The sequence below is a fragment of the Rousettus aegyptiacus genome, unplaced genomic scaffold (genome assembly GCF_014176215.1).
Source record: "Rousettus aegyptiacus isolate mRouAeg1 unplaced genomic scaffold, mRouAeg1.p scaffold_m13_p_1, whole genome shotgun sequence".
NCBI classification, from domain to species: Eukaryota; Metazoa; Chordata; class Mammalia; order Chiroptera; family Pteropodidae; genus Rousettus; species Rousettus aegyptiacus.
Genome location: NW_023416284.1, coordinates 278183 through 294402, shown reverse-complemented (window position 1 = coordinate 294402; position 16220 = coordinate 278183). Strand labels below are relative to the sequence as shown.

The 16220-nt window shown below is 68.7% G+C and overlaps 2 protein-coding genes across 2 annotated transcripts; one reads left to right on the top strand and one right to left on the bottom strand.

The window, feature by feature from the left end:
- Positions 1-1056: 1056 nt before the first annotated feature.
- C1QTNF12 (C1q and TNF related 12) lies at positions 1057-5102 on the top strand. The gene is given in 9 exon segments (XM_036227333.1): positions 1057-1224; positions 3052-3168; positions 3244-3280; positions 3283-3354; positions 3447-3598; positions 4016-4124; positions 4352-4442; positions 4607-4685; positions 4890-5102. Coding segments are annotated over 9 exon segments (924 nt in total). The 3' UTR covers positions 4989-5102.
- Positions 5103-14306: 9204 nt separating this feature from the next.
- Positions 14307-16183, bottom strand: B3GALT6 (beta-1,3-galactosyltransferase 6). The gene has a single exon (XM_016144492.2). The coding sequence runs from the start codon at positions 16142-16144 to the stop codon at positions 15143-15145; it is 1002 nt and encodes a 333-aa protein (XP_015999978.2). The 5' UTR covers positions 16145-16183; the 3' UTR covers positions 14307-15142.
- Positions 16184-16220: the final 37 nt, after the last annotated feature.

Here is a 16220-nt window from a genome sequence, read left to right as displayed (position 1 = left end):
GCTCTTCCCGCTGGCCATAACCACCACGGGCTTGCTTGCGGACCTCCGCAGGCACTGGTCTGGGGACTTGTCTCCCTTCCTCCTGCTCACTCAGGACAGCAAGGAGCCAAGAGGCCCGGTTGGGTGAGGGCAGCCGCTCAGGCAGTAAGGGTTGGCCCCAGGAAGACGGGGCAGAAAGATGGGCAGTCTCAGCCACCTGCCACACCTTGTCCCTCACCTGCTGGCCACACTTAGCCCAGTGGAGGAGCAGCACCCAGGGTCACCGAGGCCAGCACAAGGCTGGGAGCCCGCTGGGTCAGCTCCCCTGCTTCCCGGGTCCTGCCTTTCCCAGGAGCAGGGCGGCGGCCAGGACCCTGGGCCAGGGGGATGAGCCGCAGAGGCTGGAAGGGTGCAGGGAGAGCCTGAGTGAGGAGGAAGACGCGAAGGGGCTGCGCGGGCTGTGAGCCCGCGACGGAGAGTCTCCGCCCCCCAGGGGCGGCAGGGGTGAGGTGCCAGGAGCTTAGCCCCGAAGGGGGCGGGGCGAGTCTGTTAACGGTTCCCAGGTGAGTCTTACCCCTGGGAAGAGGTGGGAGGGCCCGCGGACGCGCAGCCCCTCTGCGCGGGCGGGGCGCGGCTTGCTCAGCTCAGGAGCCCGAGGCGCTGGTCAGTGGGGGTGCTCGCCCCCGCCCCGTCCCTGTCCCCGCCCCTGCCCCCGGCTGCCTGGGCGCCCGCTGACGGATCCTCCGTGAGCCCTCCCCCTTGGAGGGGCGGAGGGGAGGGTTTATTTGGCGGCGGCGCGGGAGGCGAGGGCACTGCGCGCTCGAGGGGAGGCTGGCGCCGGCCAGCCCGCAGGGGCAGGAGCGCGTCCCGCCGCGTCGCTCGCGCCGTCTGCCCGTCGTGGTGCCCGTCGTGCCTGCGCCTGGCTCGTCGCGCACGGACATGCACCAGCGGCCAGTCCCCCGGGGCCGCGCCTCCGCGCGGGGGCTCTGAGCGCCGGCTGCGCCGCCCCGCGAGCTTGCCCGGGCGCCCCTGAGCGCAGCGCTGAGCCGCCGCCGAGGTCCGGAGCCGCGGGCCGCCATGCGCTGGGCCTGGGCCGCCGTCGTGGTCCTCCTCTGGCCGCAGCTCGTGCTCCTCGGGGGCATCGTGGCCCGGCGGGAGCCCAAGAAGCCACGGCAGCCTGGCCAGCACACGGAGTCCCCCAACGCCACCGTGGCCAACAGCGAGGGGCTGCCCGGCTCCCCCAAGGTACGCTCGGGTGGGGGCTTGGACTCACTGGGCACCATCCTGCACTCCTGTCCAGGCCCCCTTCCCATCTTGGTAAGGTAGGGATTGGCCCCGACACCCCACTCCCCACCCCCATCTCCGCCTTGCCCCCAGCCAGGCGTGGGTCGGGGTTGGGGAGGGAGGAGGAGTCAAAGCAAGACTCCCTGAACGCTTTGAAGCCCTGCTGCCATGAGGCATGAGCCCTAACTTGGGGAAGGAGGAGGCACTCGGGGGTGTCTGCTGCCCAACGGACACCCTGGTGGCCCCCCTCACCCGCTGCTGCGTAGCTGGCACCCCTGTGGCCTCTGCATGGGGTGTGCCAATCCTTAAGAGGCCCTCTGGCCACAACTTGCCCCGTCCTCCAAGTCCTGAGACCCTTGCACCTGCCCAGCCCTGGGCCTCTGCCCTCTTTGGCTGAGGGTCTTCTGAGGGGTCTTGGAGCTGACCCCAGGGGCCCCAGGATTTAGAGGGGTGCGGTGGTTGCCAAGGCAGGCCCTCCGCCAGCCCGCATGCCTTTGATCCTGGCCTCCCAGCCGCCCAAGGGCGTCTCCGTGGCGGCCAGCCCGGCTGCTGTCAGCCCACGCGCCCCGGCGGAGCCCGAGGCCCCGTTTTGCAGATGGGCAGGCCGAGGAGGGAGTCCTTGGACCCTGCCAGCCAGCAGAGCACGGGCTGCCGGCCCAGGCGAGGACTCTTGGTGGCGGTTTCCTGCCCTGCCTGGCCCAGCCTGCCTCTCTGGAGCAAGTCCACGGGGCAGCTGGGGGCAGACAGGTGGACCCCTGTCTGAGGTGCCTCCACAGGGTGTCCCGGGCCGTGTGACACGCCCTGAGTGGCCCTCCCCAGACATCAGGACTTTGCTTGTTCTTCCTCCATCTGCCCCTGGATGTGCCACCGATGCACCTGGCTCTCCATGGCCTTTGGGTCCCTCAGGTGTGGCCAGGGGCACAGACAAAAATCAGGGGACACTGGAGTGATCTCGGCTTCTCTTCCTGGGGAGGCTACGCTGGGGGCTGAGTCTGACTGCTGGCCTGGACCTCGGGCCAGGACCCTTGGCCTGTCCTTCCTGGGACGGCCGTCGGGGGTGATCAGGCCCCCGCTGGCCCCGTGGTGGTGGCCCTCTCCCAGCCAGGCCAGTGTCTGCTGCGGGTCTGCTCACTGCACGGGCTTCCTCTCGGAGTCCAGCGCAGACTTTCTCAGAGACCCTGGCTCTCTGCAGCCCATACCCCTGGACGAGCACGAGTGTCCTTAGGCTCAGGCAAGGCTGCCCCTGCCTGGTATGTAGGGGGTGGTCGGAGGGCTGGGCACAAGGTCACAGGCAGCTCTGCTCCGCCCCTCGCGGCCCTGCCTCCAGCGGCAAGGTAGGCTGGCCGGCTGTGGCTGGTCCGAGCCTGAGGAGCAGGGCTGGCCTGGGAGCCGCGACTGCCGGCTCGCCTGCCCGACGTCCAGCACAGAGTGGGGCTCTTGGAAAACTTGCTCCTGACCTCCGCGGCCTGCCTCAGCCAGGGCCATGGCCCTGTCCAACACGTGGGGCTGGCCCTGCGTGCACCTGTCTGCCGGGAATAGGGCGCAGTGGGAAGGGGCAGGTCACCAACACACAGCCAGAACCCAGGCACCTGGATGCCAGGCCTGGGTTCCCAGAGGACCCTGAACCGTCGCCCTTCCTGTGGCCCTGGTCCGAGTCCCCAGGGGCAGCCATCTTACTGTGTCCCTTCTAAGTACTGCCCAAGGCGGCCGGAACCCTGAGGTTCCCCCACCCCTGGGGGGACCAGGGGGCCTGGGCTGGCGCACGAACCCTGTCCCTCGGCCCTGTAGCCAGCCAAGGCCTTGGAGCCTGAGTTCTCAGATGCCCACATGACGTGGCTGAACTTTGTCCGGCGGCCGGATGACGGGGCCTCAAAGAAGCGGTGCCGAGGCCGAGACAAGAAGTCGGTGAGCCCGGGGTCCGAGCCGGGCAGGGGTGTCTGTGGCTCCCGCCGGACCCTCACATCCTCCTCCCACCCCCAGCGAGGACTCTCTGGCCCCCCAGGGCCCCCCGGCCCCCCTGCCCCCCCGGCCCCCCTGGTGCAGAAGTCACGCAGGAGGCCTTGCTTCGGGCATTTCAGGAGATGCTGAAAGGTGAGGCACCCCCACTCCTCCCGGAGGTTCAGAAGGCCCCCCAGGACCTGCAGGTGCCCCCCAAGCTGCTGCCCTCACCCTTGTCCTCACAGAGGCCGCCGAGCGCCGGTCCTCGGGGCTGCGGGGCCTGCTGCTGCCTGAGGGACTGGGCGGGTGGCCGGTGCCCGAGGCCTTCCACTGCCGGCTGAAGGTTCCGGTGCTGGTGCACAGGAAGACGCTGGTGGAGCTGCAGGGCTTCCAGGCCGTGAGTGGGGCTGGGGGTCTCTGGGGGCGGGGCGCTGGGCGGGGTCGCACAGGCCAGCGGGCCCTGGCCACCAAGGAGGGTCGCCCCTCTCGTCCACACAGTGGGGGCTGGGGGAGCAGCCAGCATGGTCAGGGCTCGGCCCTGTGTGCCCAGACCCCCACTTTGCACCAAGCTTTGGGGTGGGGTCTGGGGCGGTCGGGCAGCAGTGTGGCACCCCCATGGTGGCTGCTGAGGCCTCTCCCCGCCGCCGGGCCGGAAGCCGTGCCTGGTGGGTGCAGATGCACACGGCATGCTCTCTGTCTTGCCCACCGGGGACCACTGCGAGGCTGGCAGCTGCTGGTCGTAGGCGCCTTCAGGCTGGGCGGGTACGCTGAGGGTCCAGGCCCTGCAGCCCGCCGCTCACCACTGTCCCTCCAGCCCACCGCCCAGGGTGCCTTCCTGCGGGGCTCTGGCCTGAGCCTGGCCTCGGGCCGGTTCACAGCCCCAGCGACGGCCATCTTCCAGTTCTCTGCCAGCCTGCACGTGGGTGAGCGGGGCCGGCCCGGCGCGTGTGGGGCGGGACTGGCCTCCCCTGGGTCCCATTGCCGAGGTGCCTCTGGCCGCAACCTCGGTGCCTGCCGGGGGCCTGGACGGGGCTCCTCGCCCACCTCCCCCACCCGCAGCCGCTCCGGGGTCTGTCGGGCAGTGTGCCCTGCGGGCCCCAGCCCCAGCCCCCCGCTCCCTGAGAGCCGCTGCAGCCAGCTGTCTCCACAGACCGCAGGGGGCTGCAGGGCCGGGCACCACCCCGGCCACGGGGCGCAGTGCGGGTGCTCGTGTGCATCGAGTCCCTGTGTCACCGCCACACGTGAGTGGGCGCTTCTGGGGGCCACTGCGGACGTTGGGAGCGGGCGTCTGTCCTGCCCATGGAGAGGGGAGGGGCTGCCCCAAACACAAAGGACTGTGTTGGGCACTGGGGTGGGGCCCAGGCCTGTGGGCCAGCTGTGCCCTCACCCACAGCACTGTGTCCAGGTCCCTGGAGGCCATCTCGGGCCTGGACGGCAGTGGCCGGGCCTCGACGGTGCTGGTGCAGGGGCTGCTCCAGCTGCAGGTGAGGCCGGACGGGCCGGCGGCGGGGGCAGGAGGGGCCCTGCGTCTCCGAGCCTCGGTGTGGACAGTGCCCAGCCCAGCAGGTGGACGGATGGTGGCCACAGAGCCCCTCAGAACCCTGGGGCTCCACATGGCCGGGGGTGGCGGCCACCTGCTGGGGCGTCGTGGTCCTCTGGGTGGTGACGTCCACCGCGGGTGTCTGCAGGCTGGACAGTACGCCTCCGTCTTCGTGGACAATGGCTCCGGGGCAGCCCTCACCGTCCAGAGTGGCTCCAGCTTCTCCGGCCTGCTCCTGGGCACATGACAGGGCCACTGGGGCCCAGAGGAGCTGCACGCAGGGCCATGGGCGCCGCCTCTGTCACACCTGTGATCACAGCAATAAAGAGTCCCCAGTCCTCCCTGTCGCCTGGTCAGTGTTGTGGAGGGGGGTTTGTGGCTACAGACGGACACACGGCCTCAGGACACACTCCTGGGCTGGGGGGTGGGATTGCCACCCTGCAACCCCGGTGCAGCCCCGCAGACCTGCGCCTCTGAGGACAAGGACGGGTGTCCATCAGGTGCCTGCTCCGCCCTGCCCACGGCCCAGGGTGGCCCCCTGCTTGCCCAGGGCCAGTCCAGCCTGGGCGGGGGGCAGGGGCACGAGATGCCTCTGAGATTGGCGAGCAGGGTGGTGCCCACGTGCCCTGCACCTCGGGGCGGAGTGAGGCGGGCCTCGTCCTGTGGGGCGGGCCCCGGACGGCACACATGTGCCAGGGGCTGGGGGAGGCTGGCTGGGCTCAGACCTGCAGGGCGTCTAGCTGCTGGCCGCTTCCCTCCCACCCCCACCCCCAGCAGCTGCCACTCCAGGTGGGTGCCAACTCCCACCCAAAGGTGAGGCCATCACAGCCAGTGGGGCAGCCAGGGCCCTGGCTGAGGGTCCTGTTGGTTTGTGGACCTGCACCAACCCCGTTTGGCTCTGGCAAACCCAGGCCAAAGAATGTGGATTAGCCTGCGTCGTCCAGGGCTCTGCAGAGCGGCCAAGACACCACGTCTGGTCGGTACCTGGGCCCTTGGCAGACTCCGGGGCCGCAGCTGGGCCTGGAGACCCTGGTTCCAAGGCTGAGCAGTGGAAGACAGGGCAGGTGGACGCTGGCCAGCCCCTCCCCCCAGGGACCCTGAGCAGCCTGGAGGGACCCTCCCTGCGGCCCGCTGGGTAATGAGGCAGGGGAGCCCTGGTGCCGGGCAGGCGGGTCTGTGCGGTGGCCGCTGACCCGTCCCCACCTCTCTCCCTGGTCCCCCCGGGCTGGCGTCAGGGGCTGGGGGAGTCTGGGGGGGTCTCGGCTTCACAGCAGCGGCAGGCGCCAGCCTGGCCTGAGTGCGGACGTTCTGACGGCCGGCAGGGGGGGTGTGGGCACAGCGCTGGGGTCCCAGCTGCAGAGGCGGGGGCTTGGGACTGGGTCCCCTCCCCCAACCCCACGGCAGGTCCTGTGCAAGGCCGCCGTCTGCAGCGTCGGCTTGGCTCGGCCACAGGCTCCAGTCTGTGCTGACCCCCCTGGGTGTCCGGGGGGGATGTCGAGGGTGGCAGCGAGGCCCCCGCCAGACCCCCTCAGCTGTGCCCGGGCCCTTCGACATCAACCCGTCCTCACGACTGCCCGGCCCGTGAGGGGCAGATGGCGCCTCCCCATCCAGACCCGCTGCAGGAGGCTGTGATGACAGAGGCGGAGACCCAGACCCAGACCCCGAGACGGGCCCAGGCCCTGCCGCGAGCGACGGGCAGACGAGACAGACCGGGAGACGAGAGACGAGGGGCGGGAGCGCGGCCCGGCCGGCCCCCGGAGCTCTCGGGGGCAGGTGGCAGGTGGCCAGGCTGGGGAAGCCCCTCCTGGCGCCTGCCTCGCCGCCTCCTGTCTGCCCCCCTCCCAGCCTCTGCGCCTAATGGGAGGCCATTACCACTTAGCTGCGAGGCCCCTGGAATGCGCCGTCTCCAGCCCCCACGGCTGGGGTGCAGGAGCAAGGGGTGGGGGCCTGGGGGGTGGCAGCGACCGCCATGGAGAGGCCCAGGCATGTGAACTGGGGTGGCCCAGGGCCCAGACCAGCCCTGAAGGACACAGGCTGACCCTGGTGGGGACGAGGCCCACTCTGGACCCAGCCATATGACCCATCCCAGCCACACTGTCTCCTGGGCCCGACCCAAACCGCGGTGTTTGGCAAGCTCCCTACGGGGCCCTGTGCCCTTTGGTCACGCCCACCCAGCCTGAGCAGGCCCTGCGAGGCGGACACAGGCTGGGCCGGAGCTGCCCTGCTGAGGGCAGGGGCCTCGCCGGGGGCCCCCGGGGGATGAGGGAGCCTGGGAGATGGGGCTGTTTTCCTGCCCTGGCCTCTGGTTTTGGAGGTGGGCTTCGGGGTGGCCTAAGTGTCTGGCTGGGGCCAGAGCCAGAGTGGTCAGCACAGTGCACAGTGTTGGACGGCCTCGGGCTGACCCATGACCTGCACCCCGCCCTGGAGCAGCGGGAGGTGCCGGGCTGGCCTCACTGACCCCCTCCTAGGCTCACTTCCCAGAACCCCTGGGTGACCTGCTGTCTGCCGGGCGGATGCCGGGGACCCTTGGGCCTGTGTGTCCCAGGCCTTGGTCTGGGGGCCGCGGCCAGGTTGCGCCTGACCCACCCTGGCTTCGAAGTGGCCCCCGGGTGCTGGGTGCAGGGGCTTTTCGGTGCTGGGTCACAGCCTGACCCCCCCACACCTAGGCTGCTGCCAGTTTGAGTGCAGACAGGAATGTGGGCGTCTGCCTGGGACAGCTGGAAAGTCCTCTTGGGGGCTGGGACTGGGCAGAGGGCCCCACCCTGGGCCCTGGCAGGAGTAGGGAGGGTCAAGGTGGGCACGGGGCGGGGGGGGCGCCGGGCTGTGAGCAGGAAGGCTGCCCGGCCCCGCCTCCCATGGCCTCTGGGCTGTGGGGTAGGACAGGGGAGGCTGCAAACTCAGGGTGCAGCCAGGACGGGCGGGCCCTTTGTGCCAGAGCTCACCTTTGGGTCTGACTTCGCCTGCCTCAGGCTGGGTCCGGGGGTGAGCAGGGATCTGCTCCGAGGGCCCCTTGGGCCGCCTGCCCCCAGCCAGGACCCTCCCTGCACCTCCAGGAGGTTCTCACACCCAGACCCAACACCCTGGACTCCTGTGGCCCGGGGCGTGGGTGCTCTCTGTGCTCTGCCCCTGGCTCCTGCCGACCCTGTGCTGACCCCACGCGTCCTCGGTGGCCGTGGTGCCGTCTCCGCTCGAAGGGGCTGCAGTGGCGCTCCAGTTCTGTGTGTGGCGCATGGGGTGGGACCTGTGTGTCCCCCGTATTGGCCCTGGGACCCTCCTCTATGGCTGAGCTGGAACCGCAGGCCCCTTGGGAGCAAGCACCAGGCAGGAGTCCGGGACCTGGTGGCTGGAGCCCCCGGCTGGCCAGCCGCTGAGCTCGGGACGGGCTGCGGTCCGGGTCCTGGTGTCAGGAGCACCTGCTGCTGTTGGCCGGCCCACGAGCCCTTCGTGCTGGGTGGTCAGGCTGGTGCCTGCGAACCCTCTGGACCCCGAGGCGGGGAAGTGCCACTGGCCAGGGGCCTTGCCCCAGTGAGGGGCGCCTAGCACCCTGTCCTGTGCAGCACTGGCCCTGGGGGCCGTAGGCCTCCGTCTTGCACACTGGGTGCCAACCCAGGGCTGAGCCCTGGGGGCCGCGTCCCAGGCTCCGCTCACCGGCCTGGCTCAGCCACCGTGCCCCATGGGCTCCGAGCTCTGCATGACCGCGGGCTCTGCCCAGGGGTGGCGGGTGCTGGATCTCTGGCCTTAGCAACCTGAGTGGACCCAGGAGCTGGGCCTGCGTGGCCCAGGGTCTCCCACAGCCCGGCCTCGGAGCTGGGTCGCGGCGGCCGCCCATGCCTGTGCCTGCGGCCGCCATCAGCCCGCCCACCCGCACGTCCGAGGGTGAGCACATGCCGCCCGGTGGGGGAGGATGTCTTGGGGGACAAAGGGCCTTTGTTCGGGGGTTTGGGGTGCAGCCTCGCTCTCCGGCAGTGACTCACGGGCTCCTGGTGTGATAACATCAGTTTTGCAACAGTCAGCATGTCACACGCACACCTGGGGGGGGGGCAAGGGCCACGGGGACCCCCGCCTGTGCCCGCGGCCCCTCCGGGCGGCTCTGTCGGGACCTGGCTGTGTGGGGGTGGCAGAGAGAACAGGAGCGGACACGACGGGGTGTCAGAGGGCCACGCGAAACGCCGCTTCCGAACGGAATGAAGTGTCCACAGAAGCACCTCCGCGGCCCCTGCCCCCCGCGCCCCCTCGGCCCCTGCCCCCCGCGCCCCGTCGGCCCCTGCCCCCCGCGCCCCCTCGGCCCCTGCCCCCCGCGCCCCGTCGGCCCCTGCCCCCCGCGCCCCCTCGGCCCCTGCCCCCCGCGCCCCCTCGGCCCCTGCCCCCTGCAGCCCGAGGAGGCCCCACAGCAGGACACACCAAGGCCAGAGCCCAGGAGGCACGCCCAGGCCTGCAGCACCGGACACTGCCCCGTCCCTCCCCTGGGGCCAGAGGGCCTGCCTCTGGCTGCCCTCCCCTCACTTCCTGTCACTCCCTGTCGCGGTCAGGTGGGCGGCTGTGAGGGCGAGGGCCTCTCAGGGGCTGTGTTTTGAGACCCTCAGACGCCACTGGAGGGAGGGGCTGGGGCTTGGGTTTCCTTCTGCTCGGGTCACCGGCTGGGCCAGGCCCCGGGTCAGCGGGAGGCGGGAGCTGGACGAGTGCCCTCCCTGGGCTTCTGCGGCCACCACCTGCGGTGTTTCCTGAAGACGGAGCCCACCACTGTCCAGCTCCCACGCCCACGCGCCACGGCCCTCGGCCTCGTGCTGACCCAGGGCACGGCCAGTGAGCGCTGCTCTGTGGACCCTGCCCCCCGCCCACCACGGGCCCTGGGGTCGTGAGCAGGGCTGTACCTGAGCCAGAGGCGTACCCCTGCCCCGCCGTGGCCTTGGCCCTGCACCTGAGCGGAGGCCTGAGGCTGCCAGGGGCGGGCGGGAGAGGCCTGCCCTCCCCAGCATTCTGCATGAGGCGTGGGGGGCAGGCTTGGGGGCAGGAAGGGCTGGGAGTGGGCTGGGGCTGAGTGCGGAGGGGGCTGCTGGGGAGGCGGCAGATGCAGGGCTGGTCTGGGGCGAGCACTTCCCACTGGGGGCAGGCAGGCAGAGCTGAGGGTGCGAGCCCACCCTGGCCCTGAACGAAGGGGGCAGAAGGCCGAGGGGCTGTGGTGGGTGCCGGCGGCTGTTCCAGCTCCTAAGGCTACGGCAGGGCTCTCCAGGCGGGGCCCGGGTGGTGACCCCAGGGAAGGCCCGGGACTGGAGGGCCTCGGGCTGCAGGACAAGGAGACCCACAGGGCTGGACTGAGACCCCCTCCCCGCCAGTGCCCACATCTGCTCCAAGGCCGGGCCCGGGGGTGGGCATCGGGACGTGCGTGGAGTCCTTGCCGCTGCTCCCTGGGTGCCCGGGGGACAGTGTCAGTCGACCCAGAGTGCGTTGTTCGGGGGGAACGCACCCCAGGGTCCCGGAGCCGGAGTGTGGGCACGGGAGTGAGCCAGACGTCACCGTTCAGCCGGGCTCCCCGCCGCACCGGCACCTCGGAACGCGGCTCACCGCGGCCCCTCTGGGGGCTTGAGGCCTGTCCGTGGACAGCGGCCACGTGCTCCCGGGGCCCTGGGTGACCAGTCAGCTGTCTCGCAACGGACAGGGAGCCCAGCAGCTGGGGCAGCGAGAGGAGCTCACCCCAGGGCTCCAGGCTGAGGGCAGCCAGTGGGGGGTGAGGGCCAGGAGGCCCGAGGGACGCAGCCCTCGAGGGCTGGGGGGCACCCTGGCCATGTGGCCATGGCAGACGCTGGGCAGGTGTGTGCTGTGCCTCGGGAGTGGAGAAGGTTGGGCCCGGCCAGGGCCGAGGGGTCAGTGAGCTTGGCGAGTGCCCATGGAGCACCCAGAGTTGGGAGGGACAAGGACGGGGAGCTGCGCTGGTCCCCTGGGGCTGCCGGAGCCACGCACCACCGGGGGCGGGGCTGAGCGGCAAGTGTGTCTCTGTCTGGAGGCGGAGCCCAGGGCCCGGGCCACACGCCCTACCGGACTCTCCCCGGCCATCCTCACTCCTCCTCCTGAGGGCACATGGCCTCGTCCTCATGGGCCTGTCTCCGCCTCGCAGGGACACCAGGCGTATTGAAGCAGGATGTGCTCTGGCAACCTCGTCTTACCTTAAGTGCACCTGCAAAGACCCTATTTCCACTCGCAGTTACTGGGGGGCAGGTCTTGAACATGTTTTGGGGACAGAATTACACCCGCAGCAGGGTCCTTGAGACCGTGACCACAGCCAAGCACAGGCCCCGCAGGTGGGCAGACTGATGCAGACCCCTGAGAAGGTTTGGGGGACCCAGACACAACCAGCACTTGCATCCTGAGGCTGCAGCGGGGACGCCAGGGCAGCCACCAGGCCCCTGCGAGGCATCGGCCCAGAACCGAGCCATGGCTTCTGGGACACCTGGCAATGCCAGTTCTGCCTCCAGGCCCGTGCCCTCCAAGCGGATGGCCCAGCAGGGAGGGGCTCCTGGTCCTGAGCCGGTCTCACTCCTGGACCCTCGTGATTGGCAGGTGGTCCGAATGCGCCTCCCCGAGGAGGTGGCCCTCACATGAACCACGAAAGCGGAGGCCCCCGTGGGGGACTCATGCGTTGAGATGCCCGGCAGGGGCCTGGTGTGCAGGGCAGAGGAGGCTGTGGCCAGGAGCAGGGCAGGGGCCTGCGGGCGGAGAGGTGACGCGGGACGGGCAGCAGGGCTGAGGGCACGTTGTGGGCACAGCCCACGTGACAGCTCGGGCCCCCGGGCGCCCTGTGCAGCTCTCCTGCCCCAGGTGCAAGGCCGTGTGGGGGGGGCCCCCCAGTGCTGGCCAGGCCCCTCCCGGGGTCTGGCAAGGTGCTGAGGGCCAGGCGCCTGGGGCAGGGGCTCTGAAACCGGACTAGCCTATTTTTATCACGTGCACGTGGAGACCAGGGACCTTCCCATGACCAGAGCTTACTGGGTACACCTGGTCCACACAGCAGCAGTGGGGGTGGAGCCCTGCCACCCTCGGGGTGACCCAGAGCCAGCTGTGTGCACAGGGCTGGGCGGGTTTGGGCCTGGAAAGGCCCAAAGCCCCAGCGCTGAGGGCGTGGCGTGCCTCCCGGGGCTCGCCCCGAGCCCTCGGCCCTTCCTGAACCACTGTCCTCCAGCCTGGGCAAACCCCCATTTAAGCCGAACTTTTAATTTCGAGGTAATCGCAGACTCCCATGTGGTGTGAGACATGACACACGGAGGTCAGGCGCACCCCTCGTCCAGACCCCCCCGATGGCGGGGTTCGCAAAACCAAAGGACGGTGTTGACCAGTTGACCCTCGCACTGCTGCTTGGCCCCCGTCAGCACTTCTGTCCCCACCTGTGTGGCTTTGTCACCCGACAGTGTCACAGAAAGCAGAGCGGGCAGCAGGTGGCCTGTCCTCGCTTGCTGACTCCTCGGCCGTGGTGGGTGTTGAAGCTCCCAGCTCTCTGGCTCTGGGAGCTGGGAGGGGCACCTCCTCCCTGGGGACAGTGAAGGGGCCGCTACCAGGGGTGCGTGCCAGCTGGTGCCTCGTCACGGTCCCCCAGCGGCCCGGCTCCCAGCCACCTCCCCTTGAGTGTGCCTACAAGGGGGCGCTCTGGCAACATTCAGGGAGGTGCCAGCTCGGCTGGGAGAAAGGGCAGTTGTCCTGTGTCCTCGGTTATCCCATAAACACTGGTTTGGTGGCCCCACATCCGCAACTCCTGGGCCCTGGGCTCAGCCCCTGGTCTACAGGGTGCACACGTCCAGGGGGCACAGACAGTCCCTGGCAAAGAGGAGCCGGGGTGGCGCAGGAGCCAGGGAGCAGGGAGGCCCCAGCTCCAGGGCTGGGAGAACCGCTGGACAGGAGAGTGGAGGAGAGGCCGGAGGAGGTCAGGAGCCGTCCGGGGCCAGCGGCAGCCCAGGCTCCGTGCACAGCCTCCGGGACCTCAGGCACGGGGTGCTGTGGGTTGCCAGCCTTCAACTTCAGCAGAACCCTGATGTCACAACTGTGGTGTGGATGCGTGGTCAGCCCAGGGGTGGTCTGCTGTGCTGAACCTTGGTGTTGTAGGTTAAACAATGTGAAATTTCCATTTCTGTGGTCAAATCGTGCTGCACACGTGGGTCAGCAGTCCAGGCTCGGGCTCCCCGAGGACTCGTGCCTGGCTCGTAGGTGCACTTCCGCGGTGGCGGACGCGGATGCTGCGCGCTCCGCAGGATCCACTCGGGAGAAACCTGGACGCTGTGGCAGGACCTAGTGGTGCCGGGCAGAATCCGGGGCCCAGCCCTCGAGTGCTGGCTACGACGCTGACCACGGGGCCTCAGCAGTCTGTCCTCGGGCTGTCCCTTGCCTGGAAGACGGGAAGTGTGTGAGCGCCAACGGCCCAGGACCTGAAGCTGACAGAACAGCCCAGGCAACAATGGCTGGCAGAAACCGGGTCCTGCTACTGTCGGCACCCCCAGTGGGAGCAAGTCCCCCTTCTGCTTACTCTGGTGCCCCAGACCTGGATCCTCCCATGAACGAGGTGCAGGCAGGGGCTGCTGGTTCTGGCTCAAGGCCTCCAATCAGAAAGCTCACACTCACCTGGTCATCAGAACCGAGTGGAATCTTGGGACCTCTCTGGTCCAGACTCCCTTCTGAAGGTCACTAAGCACACAATGCCCCCAAGACCCTGAGTTCTGCACATCCTTCTACCTTTCAACAAAAGTAACCCAAACCCGCTGTTCTGAACTAGCTGTGTTCCCTGAATTTAGTGAGCCCTTCCCACTGTGTGACAGAGTCAAGAGGTTTGGTCTTCGGGAGATGCCTGGGGGTGATGAATCATGAGGGTGTGTGTCCCTGTCTCCCTCCCCACGGATCAATGTCCTTAGAAGGGACCCCAGGGAGCTTGCTCTGGCCCCCTCCCCAAGTGTCTGCAGGAAGAAGCCTCGCCAGGAGACCTCCAGCCCCCTGCACTGTGGGACATGACCGTCTGTTACGGGGCTGTCTGCGGGGTCGGTCACAGCGGCTGAGCTGATGAGGCAGCTGCTCACCCACCCGAGTGGGCTGGGCCCCAGATCCTGCCTGGCACCACCGGGTCCTGCCACAGAACGGCGACGCAGAGGCCAGAGACTGGCAGCCCGTCCATGGGCCCAGCGCAGAGGAGACGAGGGCCGCACCACCCGGCTGCCCAGGCAGTGCCCGGCGCTCACACGCGGCCCTGCTGGGGAGGGCTCGTGCAGCCCGCAGCCTCTACTGACCACAGCGCTGGCTTCCACATTCCAGGGGAAAACGGAGACCCTGGTCTGCAGACGCGAGAGGTGGCCATCTGCAGTGCAGCCAGAGGCACGCGCCCGCCAGCGAGCGAGGCCTGTTTTTTTAAGACAGGGTTTGGGAACCCTCATCAACACTTCCAAGGGTTCAGATTCCTGGAATTTGGGCCCTGAGTCTAAAATAATAGGGATGAGAGTGAGAAACACGCGTTCATGCGACTGCGGGGAGGCCTTAAAAGGAAAGTCTCCTCAGAGGCAGACAACGAGACTGACTTATGTGTAAACTGAAAAGAAAAATGGACAGTTTTAAAATTCTTCCACGTTTAAACATACATGCAGCAACTCGAGCTGTAATAACAGATTAACCCACACATTGCGAGTTCTCATAGAAGTCTTCTCAAATAATTTAAAAAATACCGAGATCCACATACTTCCAACCAACACTCGTACCTACACAAATGTACAGTATTTATAAATAAATCACAGGCAAGCCCTGAATCACATTTGCCACGAACTCCCTCTAAGGAGACACACGCGCAATACCAGGAAAGCTAATTAACATAAAACAGAGTTTGACCTCAGACTTATACACAAAAAATGACACCGACGTGGGATGCGAAGGAAGGTAACCACGTGGTACAAAGCAGCGGCAGTTTGATAAAAGCCACTGGATTGCAGCACGTGGGCGGGCTGTGACTGGCCAGGGCTGCGGTCAGCTTACAGCCGTTAGGGCTCTCATGCAGTGGCTTCCTCAATGGACAGATAATACGGTGGATGTCCCCACCCCTGACAAGTCAGACTGTCTTCAGGGTCAGGTTCTGCAAGTGCCCATCAGCTCTGACCCTTGGCTCCCAGTCTCTGCCTTGGGACGGCAAGAGAACAGGCTGGGACGGGGCTGCAAGCGCCTGCAGATGGGGAGGTTCTGCCCATGCATCAGCGTATGAACTGGGTTCTCCTTTAAGGCTGGACTCTCCCAGACAACTGCCCAGACCTGTCAGCTTCCCCAGTGAGGGGTCCAGAAAGACTCGCTGCAGCCGCCACCTTCGGAGGTGACTGTCCTGGCCTCCTGGAGCTTCCTGCACCTTGTGCGCTGGTTGTCCCAGTGAGTCCCGCTGTCTCAAGTGTGGCGTCGCGCTCAGGGGATGCCCTCCTTCCGCTGACAGCACTGCGAGGGCGGCGCGGACCAGTCGTAGACGTAGGAGAGGCGCAGCTGCACCTCCTGCTTGCACAGGCGGCCCTCGCGCGTCAGCGTCTGGTGCTTCTCCAGCATGTCCTCCAGGCTCTGCTTGTGGGTCACCAGGTACTGGTTGCTGCAGCCGCGGGACTTGTACTCGGTGTCAAAGCGTGGGTCGTGCTCGCGCTGCACGTCCACGGGCGCCAGCCAGGCACCCAGCGACACGTCTTCGCTGTGCCAGGCGCGCAGATACTCGCGGCTCAGGCGCAGGTAGCGCACCAGGTCCGCCGAGAGCACGTAGCCGCCGCCCAGCGCGTAGGGTAGGTAGTAGTCGCAGAGCTGCCACGCCGCCTCGCGCCAGCGACCCCCGGGCTTGACGCGGCCGCGGCCCGAGAAGAAGCCCCAGTAGAGGCGGCGGCGACGCGCAGGGTCGCGGGCGTGCAGATCGGCCAACAGAGCGTCCAGCCGCGCGAACGAGTCGTCGTCCGCCTTGAGCACGAACTCGAAGGCCACGTGCTCGTCGAGCCAGGCCAGCATGGCGAGCACCTTGGCGGTGAGGTTCTCGTACGCGTCGCGTAGCGCGGGCAGCAGCAGCAGGTCCCCGTGTCGCGCCTGCTCGCGCTCCAGGGCGCGCCGCTCCTCGGCGCCCAGGCCGCCGGTGCCCACCGCGAAGCGCGCCCACACGTCACCCGGGCTGCCGCGCCGCGCCGCCGCCAGCCACGTGCCGCGGACCACGCTGCGCCGCTCGACAGCCCGCGGCGCGCTGGCCACCAGCACGGCCAGGAAGGCGGCGGCGCGCGCGGGCCCGGCGGCCGGGGGCCCGGGCCCGGGGTCGCGGCCGGGCGGCGGGCGGGGCCCCTCGGCCGTGCAGCGCGCCAGGTAGAGCAGCGTGGCGCCGCACAGCGCCAGGCCGCCCAAGCCCAGCGCCGTCCGGTGCCGCCACGCGCGCCGCGGCAGCTTCATGGCGCTCCGGCCGGCCTGCGAGCGCGCCGAGACCCTGAGCTCCACTGGCCGCGAAGATGCGCGCCGGCCGGGCCGG